At 37.4% G+C, this 14,171-nt stretch overlaps 1 protein-coding gene across 10 annotated transcripts in view; it reads left to right on the forward strand.

The window, feature by feature from the left end:
• Nucleotides 1–14,171, forward strand: part of AFDN (afadin, adherens junction formation factor) — a 146,774-nt gene that overhangs the window by 38,125 nt on the left and 94,478 nt on the right. For 5 of the 10 annotated variants that reach the window (XM_058435686.1, XM_032162496.2, XM_058435687.1 and 2 more), the window contains exons 2-5: nucleotides 873–1,068; nucleotides 6,678–6,793; nucleotides 8,497–8,660; nucleotides 11,639–11,799. In XM_058435686.1, the coding sequence (XP_058291669.1) occupies nucleotides 873–1,068; nucleotides 6,678–6,793; nucleotides 8,497–8,660; nucleotides 11,639–11,799 (637 nt within the window). The remainder of the gene's footprint in view (nucleotides 1–872; nucleotides 1,069–6,677; nucleotides 6,794–8,496; nucleotides 8,661–11,638; nucleotides 11,800–14,171) is intronic. The other 5 variants (XM_058435688.1, XM_032162528.2, XM_032162539.2 and 2 more) reach the window with 2 other exon arrangements.

Consider the following 14,171-nt stretch of genomic DNA (forward strand, 5'->3'; position numbering starts at 1 on the left):
TCAGTTACAACTATTAGGTTGGTGCTAAAGTAATTGTGCTTTTGCCATTGAAAATAATAGCAAAACCCACAATTTTGCATCATCACAATATATCCTTCAAAAATGAAGAGTTTTCATTTATTCGCATTAGTGGTTGGGACCAACATTTCCCTCTTGCTTTTTAAAAGGAACTTGTTCATTTAGGCTTTTGACCCCTGGAGCTGGAAAGGGACCTCACGGGCAGTACAGACATGGACTTTGGAGTCTGGTGGATCTGGGTCTTAACTCTGTTCATTTAGGCTTTTGACCCCTGGAGCTGGAAAGGGACCTCACGGGCAGTACAGACATGGACTTTGGAGTCTGGTGGATCCGGGTCTTAACTCTGTTCATTTAGGCTTTTGACCCTTGGAGCTGGAAAGGGATCTCACGGGCAGTACAGGCATGGACTTTGGAGTCTGGTGGATCCGGGTCTTAACTCTGGATCTGCCACATACCAGCTCGAGCACTGAACTCAACTCTATGAGTTTGGACGACTAGATCTTGAAATAGGTTTAAATAATAGTATCTGTTGAGCTGCATTCTTATAAATACTGAGTGTCATGGTGTGCCTACCACTTGCCGAGGACCAGTAGATGTTAGCTGTTGATAACATCATCTATTTGAAAGCCATTATTTCATACATGAGACAGGTGAGACAAAAGAGAAATTATAAGTAACTTGTTCAAAGTCAGAAATGAAACTTGAAGACGAAAAACCCATCTCTCTAAGTTAGTCTCAGATATTTATGATAAAGAAGCATTTTTTTAAAAAGTGAACAGACTTTCTCATTTACAAAAAGTAAATCCTTTTCAGAGTGTTGTTTTCCAAAAATGTATCATTTTGTTTTCTTTTAGGATTTGGAGTTCCATGGAGTGATGAGATTTTATTTTCAAGATAAAGCTGCTGGAAACTTTGCAACAAAATGTATTCGGGTCTCTAGTACTGCCACCACTCAAGATGTAATCGAAACGCTTGCGGAGAAATTTCGACCTGATATGCGAATGCTGTCCTCTCCCAAGTATTCACTCTATGAAGTGCATGTCAGCGGAGGTCAGTGTATACAGGAAGGGTTTGCTAGAGGCGTGACCTGACCTGTGAAGAGACAGCTTGTCCAGGGGCATTGTGGTCATGTCAGGTTTACTGCTCGTCTCCATCTTTCTTCTCTTTTGGTTGGTAGGAGTGTAGTTGGCAGGCTGAGAAAACTGTTTTATGTCTGGGAAGTGTGCTTATAAATCCCTGGCGCATATATCTGTTGGAAGTTAGAATGAATATATTAATTTTGCATATGCTTATTTCTCCCAAGATAAGTAGTGTTAAATTTATCCAACATATCTGGGTGTCACATACATTGTGTAGTATGCTACCTGCTTTTTGAGAATGTTTTATGTGGCTCTTATGTAGAGATTATAATATTATAATTGTAACACAGTTAAATATTATATGGGTATGAGTCATCAATCTTGCTGTAATATTTTTGCCTTCTGAAACAATACATTTTCATTATTCTTTGGGAATAATTTAGGGTATGTATCTTAAGGAAACCTCCTTATATATTTGGTAATTTCTGCTTGTATTAACATTAGAAATTTCTGAAAATATCTTATATAGCAATATCGAATGACAACTAAAATTAGACTGATTAAGAAATGTGGAAATTTGGGTGAGTGCCATGGCTTATGCCTGTAATCCTGACACTTGGGGAGGCTGAGGTGGGAAGATTGCTTGAGGCAACATAGTGAGACCCGTCTCCACAAAAAAATTAAAAAAAAGTTAGCTGGGCATGATGGCACATGCCTGTAGTCCCAGCTACTTGGGAGGCTGAGGCAGGAGGATCACTTGAGCTCAGGAGTTTAAGGCTTCAGTGAGCTAGGATCGTGCCACTGCACTCCACCCTGGGTGACAGAGCGAGACCTTGTCTCTAAAAAAATTAATAAAATGAAATGTAGAAATTTTTAAATTTTTTCATTGGTGTTTTGGAAATGTTGAGTTTTAATAAAATACAAATTACAGTTGGTGCAGCAAATAAAGGATTTGTGTATAGCACAAACCTAATTTGAATACCTCTTTTAAGTTCCATCCACAGATCTTTTTTGAACATTAAAAACTTTAAAAATACTGCTTTCTTTGTACATATGAAAATAGACTAAAGTGTTTGTAATATGTGGAATTTTCAGGTGTGACTAAATCCTTTTTCCCTCAGTAGTATGTAAGTCAGGCCGTTTTTTTTTTTTGTTGTTCGTTTACTTTTTTTCTTAAGATTATTACCTTCATTAACGCCAAAACTAAATTTGGCAATAGAGGGTGTTCTCAATTTTGGATGATTTTTCTGAAGCTGAGCTTTTCCTTTACCTTAGAATCTTTGTAAATAGGTTACAAAGAAGAGTAAAATCTCTCACTTCCACCTTTTTTTCTTTTTAGTCTGTGCTGTTCAGTTAGTTGAATACTGTCAAGTGTGAAGTCTTTGAATAATATGTAAGATTGGAGTTTGAGGTCTAAAAATGGGATGATTCTGATTTTTTAAAGAAAAGGGTGAAAACAAAAAGATGGTTAAAGAAGAAGGAAATAGTGTCTTCCCCACTCCCTCAGGTGCCTTTCCACACCTTTGGGCTTAAAGTGCTGGTTTTTTCACCAGTGCCTCAGGTATGAGGAAAGCCCTAGCATGCAGGTTCTCAGTCTTTTCTGGGTTACAGAATCCTCAGCGTCTCAGTAATTTTTTAATAATGGCACCACTAGGCCACAGGAAATACCTAATAGTCCATTTCATTAAGTAGTTAGATTCAGACAGGTTTAGTAAGTGTTTAACAGTGAACAGTTAGGTAGATGTTTGAAAAATAGTACACATAAAATGATGGAAAACTAAAGCTTTCATTTTATTCTTAATCACAGCTGCTGTCTGCTGGGACAGTTGTGCCTCTTGGGCCTTTCCGAGCTCCTCAGACCCCGGGAGCCCTCACTTGTTGTCCATGTTGATTTTCAGACAGTGCTGCTTGTTTATTACAGCGTTACGGAAAACCCAGCTTTGTACGTATGTGATGCCGACAGAAGAGACGCTGTGCAGTTTGCTGTGGTCCAGCAGCCACCGAACCAGTTCTTTTGGTGTCTGGCACATGCACCTTGTTTCTCTTGAATATTTATATGCTCCTCAGTGCCCTGGGATCACCTCAGCACGTTTGCATACCGCAGCCCTAGTGAGCTAAAACCCCAGCCCCAAACCTTCAGCCACCAGGGAAGCTCTGCATGTATTCTTTTTATATAGTACAAGTCTTTGTGTGAATTCAGTAGGAAACATAAAAAAGGATCATGCTACTTTAAAAACGTGAATGAAACCACTAAGGCAGAAGACATCTTAAATGCGTAAAGATATAGTAGGACCCAGTTCCCTCTTTACCTTCAGTGCCTACTCACACGTGCTTTAGAATATCTCAGCCCTCTTCTTGCTTTACTTATATGATTTATACATAATTGTTAATGTTAGTTCTCTAAAAGTTGCACTCTGAAGGATTTTCATCTAGTAAAAATTTTGCAACAAGAACGATTTGGTAATTCTGGTTTATGGAAGGAATTCAGACTTACTGTTCTATCCCTAATTTTTACTGTGGTTTTAATTTCTTATATTTTCAGTTGATAAATAATTATCTAAAATTTTTTATTTCTGTATTTTGATAACTAGCATTTCTGTTGTTTCCATTACGCAATAATTCTTTTTTTTTTTTTTTTTTTGAGATGGAGTCTCATTCTGTTGCCCAGGCTGGAGTGCAGCAGCATGATCTTGGCTCACTGCAACCTCCACCTCCCGGGTTCACGTGATTCTCCTGCCTCAGCCTCCTGAGTAGCTGGGATTACAGGCACACACCACCACACTTGGCTAATTTGTTGTGTATTTTTAGTAGAGACAGGGTTTCACTATGTCGGCCAGACTGGTCTTGAGTGCCTCACCTCGTGATCCACCTGCCTTGGCCTCCCAAAGTGCTGGGATTACAGGCGTGAGCCACCGCACCCGGCCACACAATAATTCTTTAGCTAGTCTCGTGGCCTCCTATTTTTACCAGCCTCCTTTTAGCATACCTTGTATATAATTACCTGGATAATCTTTGTCAACACTATTAGCAGTAGTACTGTCAATATCATCATTGTTGTCATCATTATGGTGTCATTTTTTATGGGGAGGGTGGTGGTAAACTATTGCTCATTTAAAATTTAAATTTTTGGCATAGCATTGAAGGTGCTTTTTCAATTTAATAGTTCTCTTCCCCTGCGTGAGGCTGTAGTAAGACCCTTGTGCCCTCACCATGCTGTTACTGCTTATCTTTCTGACGGTTTTCTGGAACAACCTATACTTATTCTTTCCTTCAAGGGCTGTCCTGGTCATATAGTCTCTGGGCATCTTTTCGCTGAATAACCTAACCAAAGTGATCGTTTGTACTGCCTCACCTAGTGTTTTTATTGTAATATATTATTACTAATACAGCAAAGTACTGTTTTCCAGAGATAGTATCTGTAAAAGGCCCCTTAGAAAAACACATTTAAAACTAGGATCAAAGCTGAATGTGGTAGCATGTACCTATAGTCACAGCTACTCAAGAGGCTGAGGTTGGAGGGCTACTTAAAATCAGGAGTTTGAGATCAGCCTGGGCAACATAGTGAGACCCTCATCTGGAATCAAATTTTATAGTAAATGGTGACAACGTTTGGAGACCTTTGTTAGAAAAACAAAGTCTATCTCATATTTATCATTTATTGCTTCAAATATGGACTAGTTGAAAAAACAAAGACTTAATCTTGGACATTCTTTCTTGACTTTCTGTGTGACTGTTGGAGTGTGATTATGAAGAGCACTTTGAGTTTAGGACTTGAACCAGTATTTCTCAGAACGTCTTCTAGTTCTTGGAAAATCACATTGTTCTCTTGCAGGGAGTCTATGTTATCATCATCCTTATCAATTGTCTCTTTAGTTATTAGTTGGTCTGTCTGATCCTCATTTATCACTGGCCGAGTTTGTGCTTGATGGAGTTTTTACTATCACTTTCATCAGCATTGTGCTATCTTTTTTTTTTTTTTTTTTTTTTTTGAGACAGGGTCTCACTTTGTCACCCAGAGTGGAGTGCAGTGGTGCCATCACAGTTCACTGTGGCACCTGGACTCAAGTGATTCTCCCACCTCAGCCCTCCAAGTAGCTGGGACTGCAAGCACACACCACCACACCCGGCTAATTTCTTCTTCTTCTTTTTTTTTTTTTTCTGTGGAGATCAGGTCTCGCCATGTTGCCCAGGCTGGTCTCAAACTCTGGAGCTCAATCGATCTATCCACCTTGGCCTCCCAAAGTGGTGGTATTATAGGTGTGAGCCCAGCCAGCATCGTGCAGTCTTGTCCTTTTCGGCAAACTGTAGCAGTTTGCAGTTTGTATGACAGGGCACTGTCACATGCATTCTGACTGTGAGGTGATGTGACTGATGGGGTGCTGGGCAGTGGGCAGGGCTGGACGGGGAGTGGTGTTTGGATAGGGAGTCAGTGATTTTATTTTAGGGTGAGTTTTACTTCTCTTACTCAACCCTGAAAGTGCTGGGTCTTGTGTTACTGATACTCAGCTTACCAAGCACTCTTGTAACAGGTGTTTCTGAAAGAGGCATTTCTAAAAAAACTCAAATTCTGCCAAATTGTACACTAAAAGGTAGGGACTTTAAGATAAAGATTTGGGTAGGTCACTCAATACCTGTTTAAATTTGTAGCCATGGCTCAAAGAACAGTTGAACGTTTGAGCAGAGTGAATGGATTTCTCTGAGCGACAAGGAGAATTCCTGGGGAATGTAGCCTGACTTGTGTGTGGGGCTTGCAGCCTCAGATCTGTTGCCAGCTCCTGCTTCCTTAGTCTTCTCCAGCCTAGGACGGGTGTCTTGGCCAGTAGGAGCAGGTCCGTCCTTCAGTGCCGCCTTTTTTCCACAGCTTCCAGCGTCTGTAGGCCTTTGTGAGGTGGTCAGGCTGTGTGAGGCTCTCATGGATACCCTCCGTGGAGTACCATGTTCCTGATAAGTGTGCCTGGGAGGCTTGCTAATGAAAGAAGTAATATACCAAGCATAGTACTTTACATAAGAAAAGTGATGGTAACTTTATGGTGGAAGGAGAGGTAAGTGTTGAAGTGGGCAAATTTTGGAGACAAGGATCAGATGCACAGATAGGAAGAATAGTGCAGTCATCACTTCCAAGACTGGTGGGGGCTGCTGCCATCGCTTTGTGTGGGGTATAACATTAATGTGATAAGAACAATCTCATAGAATCATTGGAACTTCTGTATGGTATTAACATTATGTCCTTATTTTCCAGTTGCATATGAGGTAATTTGATTTACAGAAACAAGCTTTTAGCAAAAACCATGTTACTTTTTTTCTTATTTCATGTTTATTTCTCTTATTTTCCCAGTTAGATCTAAATGAGGGAATTGCCCCTGTTCAGTGTCTGGCACTGGATATGTGGTAATAAACATACAGTAGCAACAAAATGTTGAATAAATTAAAACAAATGATTTTACATTTTGAACAATACATTTCAGTCTGCAAGTAGGTGCTTTATTTGTCTATAAAATTAAATGTATATCAGAATGCTTATATTAGCTAGTTCCATGAAATAACCATAGCTTATTCTTTTTTTCATTTCATGTTTTGAAGAAGAAAGAAGATTGGATATAGATGAGAAACCTCTAGTTGTACAGTTGAATTGGAACAAAGATGATCGGGAAGGTAGATTTGTTCTTAAGAATGAGAATGACGCCATTCCTCCTAAGGTAGGAACCCTCAGTATTTTATGCCGGTCTTGGTCCAGGGCCAGGTCTGACTGATAAACAGGAGACTGATGTTTTGTTACAGGAGTTCCTTCTCTTTTTTGCTTCTCTTTATAAACCCTTTTGCCCTCCTCCCAGAAAATAATTTAAAAGAAGCCTTTTTCTCCCTACTTTATCTCAACTAGTAATTCCAGATATTGTTTCTCACCTTTTCAAAGAATATTTATGTAAACTTGTTACTGTGAGATTTAATGATCAGGTGATGAGCTGCAGTTATTTTTTTTTTCCAAAATATAAAATCAGAATTGTTCTAATAAGGATCAAAAGGGAAAATAACGCTTTTATATCTATTTGTGAACTTTTAGATGCAACTTTGGCTCATTTAAAACCTTTTCATTATGTGCAGGGTTAGGAATTAGTAAACTTTCTTGAATGATGGAATAGAATGATTCTAAAACTTTCTAGGTGGTAGGATACCTGGAATTCTGTGCTGCTGTGTTTATTTTGTGCTAAATCAAGTGGCATCTTACACTAGAATTCATTATGGACAAGTGATGGCAAATGCAAAGGTTAAGAATATTTTTATGAAAAGTCTTCCATTTCATTCCCACCCCCCAACAGATTGGGAAAAGGCTGTCGTTAATCACTTGTAGCAGCAGAAATTTTTTATTTTGTGTGATGTCACTGTTCCATGTTGAAGAGTCATGGAGATGTACAAAATGTATTCTTGACCTTATTTGTTACTGTGCTTAGTGATGTGTCATATTTGCAGCAAATACAAAAAAAGTTAAGAATGCACGTCCATTGTTTTGCTATACATGTTTTATTTCATTTCTGCTCCACAGTTTCAGCAGATGCTATTTCATTCTGTATATTTTGCTATGGACCACAGACCCTCATTGACATGTATTGGAACTCCTAAGACCAGTGCAGTGCTCCAAGTGTCTATGAATCAAATGGCAATGTTCACATGCTTTTCTCCCATAACTTATAAAGCAGAAGGTGGTTTTCTTTCCCATCACAATAGCCATTCTTTTCTTTGTTTTTCATAGTTATTTTCTTATTAAGTTATCCGTAAAAATAATGCATCTCCGTCATCTGCTAGCAGGCCATTGTTCAAGGTTAAAATACAAATTAAGAAGAAGCAAGCAAATAAATCAGATCTGGAAACGAAGTTAGAGATTTTTGTGCAAACATAATGTTTACAACTGTTTCATAAAAGCCAATTTATTATGGCTACTCTTAACAATTCCTTTAAAGTTAAAAACTACTATAGACGATTTGTCTATTATTCACTCTTTGTTTTTATAATTTCGTTAGGTTTCTTTTATTCAAGTTACTTTATGTAAATTACTTGGAGTTTTATTTACTGAAAATCAGATTTCATCATTTCTACCCCAGTTTTCTAACTGGCTTTGATTTTTGTTTCTTAGCTTGCTTGCTTGTTAGTTTTAAAATGAGGTAAAATATAGATTCGGTGAGATGCACAGATCTTGAGTGTGCAGTTCAATTGATTTTGATAAATACACCCATGTAACTGTCAGCTGAATCAAGATAAAGACCATTCTCATTACTCCAGACCTTCCTCTGTTTCAGTAGCTTTGTTCGCGTGTTCGGTAGCATGTGAGATGAAGTTAGCTAAGCTGTAGACAATTTTATGTGATTCTGTGTAGTAGTAAATATGGTGATAATGTTACTTTCATCAGAAGGCTCAAAGTAATGGACCTGAAAAGCAGGAAAAAGAAGGGGTTATCCAGAACTTCAAGAGAACTCTCTCAAAGAAAGAAAAGAAGGAAAAAAAGAAGAGAGAAAAAGAGGCATTGCGACAGGCATCTGATAAAGATGATAGACCTTTCCAAGGGGAGGACGTGTAAGTCAGTTTTGGAAATGTTTCCCTTTCTTTGTGCTCCAAATCAGATGTTTTTGTCGCACCAAAATTGTTAAATTTTCAGATAAATTATGAAAAGGTTGAGTATCAGTCAGGAAATGTGTTTGGGTCTACTCCCAGCTCTTCTGTGTGGAGGGAGGATAGAGGGTCTTACCTAAGCAGGGTTCATTGCTGGCAGTGCCTGTCTTGCTATGCTTGGGAAGAATCTCTGCGCCCACAGTCTTGCTAATCTTAAATAAGCAAACTCTAGTTAACATTATTATTTTTCTTTTTCATGTTCAGCTGGGTTTTTTCCTCATTTCTGTGGTTTTGGCCATGAGGCAGCAATTGTCTCTTATGTACCTCAGATACACTTAATGCCTAGTCAGAGGCTGAAAAGGTGAAAAGCAGATTTTCCCTTTTAAGCTTCAGATCACCATCTAGTTCCCTCCACTCCCACCTCTCATTTCTTATTTTGTCACACCAGTTCCATTGTAGATGGTTACCTATTTAAGTGTTGGAGGATCTGACACAGAGCTGAGGGAATCAGTTAAATCATTGCATTTTTACTATAACAAAAAGAGTCATTAAGAGAAACTAGACTTTCCCCTTAATGTGGAGTTTCTAGTTCCTGTTTTCAGCCTCAGCAGTTTTTTGGTTTTTTAGTTAGTGCATTTGGTTATCATATGCCTGTTCTTAGGCAGCTTGCTGTTGCCTTGGTCTTGACTACATGGTATTCTATACATTACCTTTCCGTAATCAAATAATGTACACTGTTTTTAGAAAGTCAGAATATATAGATTTGCCAAAAAGGGTAAAGAACTTAAAGAACTCACCTGTCATCACATGAACCCAGAGAGAATCATAATCTAGTTTGTTTTTTCTCTATAAATGTTTCTATTTCATATGCTTGTCTGGAGAGGCGCTAAACAGAAATGTAACTACAGTTTCTTCAGCTGGATTTTCACTTGATATTTTTTCCACTAAGATGTTTATATTTCACAAAAACATTTTTAAATGATTATACAGTATTATATAGTTCTTCCATAATTTATGTAACTAGTCCGTTTTTGGTGTACTTATAGATTGTTTATAGTGGTTCTTTGTTTTGTTTTTAAATAAATGTTCCAGTGAATATCCTTGTTCTACGACTTAGGGAAATCATCTGATTATTTTCTTAGGGTGCATTCTAGAAGAATGGTTGGTTGACAGGGTTCAGATACTCTCATGTGTTCTGAACCTATCGGCAGACTGCCCCGTACTGTCGTGGAGCCCAGGAGACTTCTCTTTTCCTTACACCTGCAACTCTTAGGTGTCACAGAACAGTATATTATCTCTACAGTATATAATACCTTCCATAAACTGAATTTGTTATCATTAATAAGGCAACATCTTTCCACATATTTATTAACCATTTATATTCTTTTGTTGGAGTGGCCTGTCCAAGGCTTTTTCCCATTTTAAAATTGATTCTGAGTGTCCCGTATGTATTGAGGATATTAACCATTTGTCAGTGAATAAGGTATACTTTAAAGTGGAATTTGAGCCTATTTTGTGTTGCATCAAAGGGGGTTTAGATACGAATCTACTAGACAGTGATGCCTATGTAATCACTTGAGTCTAGTATTACATAATAAGACTCTATTAAATGCAGTTATGCAAGAGAAAAAAATGTACAAAGATAACGTTGCTCATACATGAAAAAAATCAAAGAAAAGGAGAGTTTAAAACTTAGGCTAGGTTCATGCCTGTAGCCTCAGCTACTCAGGAGGCTAAGGTGGGAGGATTGCTTGAGCCTGGGAGATTGAGGTTGCAGTGAGCAATGACTGTGCCACTGCACTCTAGCCTGGACTACATAGCCAGACCCTGTCTCAAAATAAACCAAAACAAACCAAAAGCTTCTACTTTACGACTCGCTCTATTAATCATCCTATTTATGGGGTGATAAATTATTTAACTTAAAATGAGTTAAGTTGTTCAACTTGATTAAAAGCTTGACTATTTTTAATTAAATTATTTTTTATGATTAAAAATTGTATCTTTAAAGTATGTTTACCAAAATTTAGTTAAGTATGTCAATTATCTAGTTTTGTTTTCAGCTCATCATTCTATACATTTGACTCCTTCACAGAAACTGTTGGAACAATTAATTCTTTTTGAAAATTTAACTTCAAGAAAGTTAATGCTTTTAAATCTTTTAGGTGTTAAAAAAAAAATCATTCAATTAATTTGGGCTTTTCAAAATTTGCTGTAATTTTTTTTTTTTTTTTTTTTTTTGAGATGGAGTTTTGCTCTTGTTGCCCAGGCTGGAATGCAGTGGCACAGTCTTGGCTCACCGCAACCTCCGCCTCCTGGGTTCAAGTGATTCTTCTGCCTCAGCCCCCCAAGTAATTGGGATTACAGGCATTTGCCACCACTCTCGGCTAATTTTGTATTTTTAGTAGAGACAGGGTTTCTCCATGTTGGTCAGGCAGGTCTCGAACTCCCGACCTCAGGTTATCCACCCACATCAGCCTCCCAAAGTGTTGGGATTACAGGCGTGAGCCATCACGCCCGGCCTAAATTTGCTATAATGTTAAGACAGACTTTTGCAAAATTAAAGTATATTCAGTCCTATATTTCTTTCTTGTGGTTGGAAGGTCATGGTAAAATATTGGTCTGTTTTAGAGTAACACTGGTGGAAGTTACTGAAATGTATAATCAATATATTTTTCTTTTAGCATTATTCATGAATAAACTCACTATTAATGTAAATGTTTAATGATAGATGTCTGCCTAGTTCAGTATATTAGTTTGTGTTGAGAGAAACTATATTCTTTATCATATAGTAATTAGCATGTGGTAAATAGTACGTAACAGACTTGTTAGGTACAGATGTAGCCAAATAGCACCTGCCATTTTGATTTTTGTGCGGTTGCAATGTGTCTATTTCTAATAAGAAAACAGTGTTTAAAATATTGTTGGTATTTTTTTTCTTACAGTGAAAATTCTCGACTGGCTGCTGAGGTTTACAAAGACATGCCTGAAACCAGCTTTACTCGAACCATTTCTAATCCTGAGGTGGTTATGAAACGACGGAGGCAGCAAAAATTGGAAAAGAGAATGCAGGAATTTCGGAGCTCAGATGGGCGGCCTGATTCAGGTACAACTTCGTATTTTTTCTCTGTTCTACCTGTTACAAAGAGCATTGTTTAATTACACTCTTTATACGTGCGTGAGACTTGCTTTAACTAAAGCAATGGATGACGTAACCTTTTCTTAACAAATGTGTACCATATACTTCTGGTACAAAATCAGCCTACTCTATGTACAAGAGTTCTGTTCACATAGGGGTATGTTTAGTGTCATACTTTTCCCCAATACAGCTCTTAAAAAAAAAACAAAACTAGAAAATTTCAAGTATATACAAAAAAAGAGAGAAAGATACAATAAACTCCCGTGTACGTATCACTGAGGTTTCTTCTGTACTCCAAAATACATTGCCTCCATTCTGAAACTATTATTGGGAAGCAAATCCCTAACTTCTCATTCTTTCAACTATAAATATTTCGATATATTTTCCTGAAGGATAAAGATTCCTTAAAAACAAAACAAAATATAACCATAGTATCATTATCATATATGAAAAATTGATAATTCCTTAATACTATCAAATAACTAGTCATTGTTTAAATTTTCCTGATTGCCTCAGATGATTCTGTTTGGGATGGGATCTAAATGAGATGTAACACATTGAATGCATGGTCACTTGCTTCTGCGTCCATTGCAGGACTCTATTTCTCCTAAGCATATTTCAGCCTAGTGTCCAGACAGCCACCATCTGGGGGGAATGTTGGCCCACCCTAGTGTTCGTGCTTATTTTGACCCTTAGCATCCTATAACTGAGTCGTAATTACATATTTCACAGGACTTGTAGTGCCAGTGATTCAAAAAAGATCTCAGAGAGTATGGGACTTCTTCGTTCCATAAATACTCTAATAGATTACATTTGAGACCCAAATGATTCTTTGTTTATATATATTTTGTCTTGTTCTGTCAAGAATTTGAAATAATTTCTAAATATATGCACCAAAAAAGACAAAATAAGGAGTCTGAAAGAAAATAGAAAGAAGACTAAAAGTTTTTTAAAAAGACAAGAGGAATGCTAAGAAATGGCTACATGTGCTAACCACATACCAGACCTGAAGGCACTTTGTATGCTGTAAGAAGGAGTTTGACATTATTACTGAAATGAATTTCTGAATGTATTCTATGGTTCCCTTAAAGAATATATTCAAGTATAGGCTAGAGGTAGTGAGTCATGGTAAACATAGCTAGCTTAGAGTATCAATTTTTATATCTAACTTTAAAAAATATTTGTTATAGTGAAATATGCTTTAACGTGGTTAGAATGTAACATTTACATGTTTTTTTTTTTTTTACGATAAAATAGGAAGTTTTTCTATGTCAGTTAGCTTATGTCCCCAGATTCCCCCATGTATTTTGCACTGCCATTGGGGCTATTTTGATGGAAAAATTTGATATGCTTTGTTAATAAGCTGTTGAAGAGTTTTAAGCTAGGGGTTTAGAAAGCTTTCATTGTAGCCTAAGCTTTATATCTGGAGAGATTACTGTGGAAGCAGAGTGGAAGATGGATTTGAGGGAATTCTGATTAGAAGCAGGCATGCCCATTAAAAGTATTGCTTTGCCCATATAAAGGAATAAGGGGCCTCTGAGCTCTGTCATTGACAGTGGGACTGTAAAGAGAGAAGAGTCTGAAGAAATAATTAAGAGGTAGAATTATCAGGAACTGGCAATAGACTGGATTTTACTGAGGAGGGGAGGCATTTAGGATGGCCCCTCTGCTTTTTATTGGAAAGATGTTGATGGACTGTAGAATGGAAGAACGTTTGGGGGTGGAAGGTACGTTTTGTTTATCTTTGTCACATGAAGTGCTGGTGAGATATGGGATATATTTTAGGCTAGTGTTTCAGTGGCACATGGCGATTAGGGTTTGGGAGTGATCAGTGTTAGGAGACAGTGTATAGGTGATTCAGAAACTTAAGGGAAAGCCATTGATTGTTAAGAGGAGTCATCAAAGAAAACAGGAAAAACTGCAAAGAATTAGGAGGAGAAATAGCAGAACATCAAAGTACAGCTTGTCTGTTAAAGGTGTGATTGGGGGTAGAAGGAGCATTTTTCTTTTTTTTTTAATTTTATTATTATTATACTTTAAGTTTTAGGGTACATAGCACATGTATGCATATGTAGAAGGAGCTTTTTCCTATATGTAGATTCTGAGGAAACTCTTAACTAAATATTGATAACAAAAAATGGCCCTTTATGGTTAATACTAAGGAAGCCAAAAGTATTAATAAAGTCTAAGGTTTTTATTTGTTAGTTTTAACAAATAACTTGCTCTGAAAAAATATATCCTTACAGCCTACTGCAGCTATCAGCTTAGCTATCAGGTTGATTCTTTAGTGTGGGCTGGAGACAAGGGCACCTGTGAATACCACTTCTCTGAGAGTGACA

The sequence above is a fragment of the Hylobates moloch genome, unplaced genomic scaffold (genome assembly GCF_009828535.3).
Source record: "Hylobates moloch isolate HMO894 unplaced genomic scaffold, HMol_V3 SCAFFOLD_2, whole genome shotgun sequence".
Classification (NCBI taxonomy): domain Eukaryota; kingdom Metazoa; phylum Chordata; class Mammalia; order Primates; family Hylobatidae; genus Hylobates; species Hylobates moloch.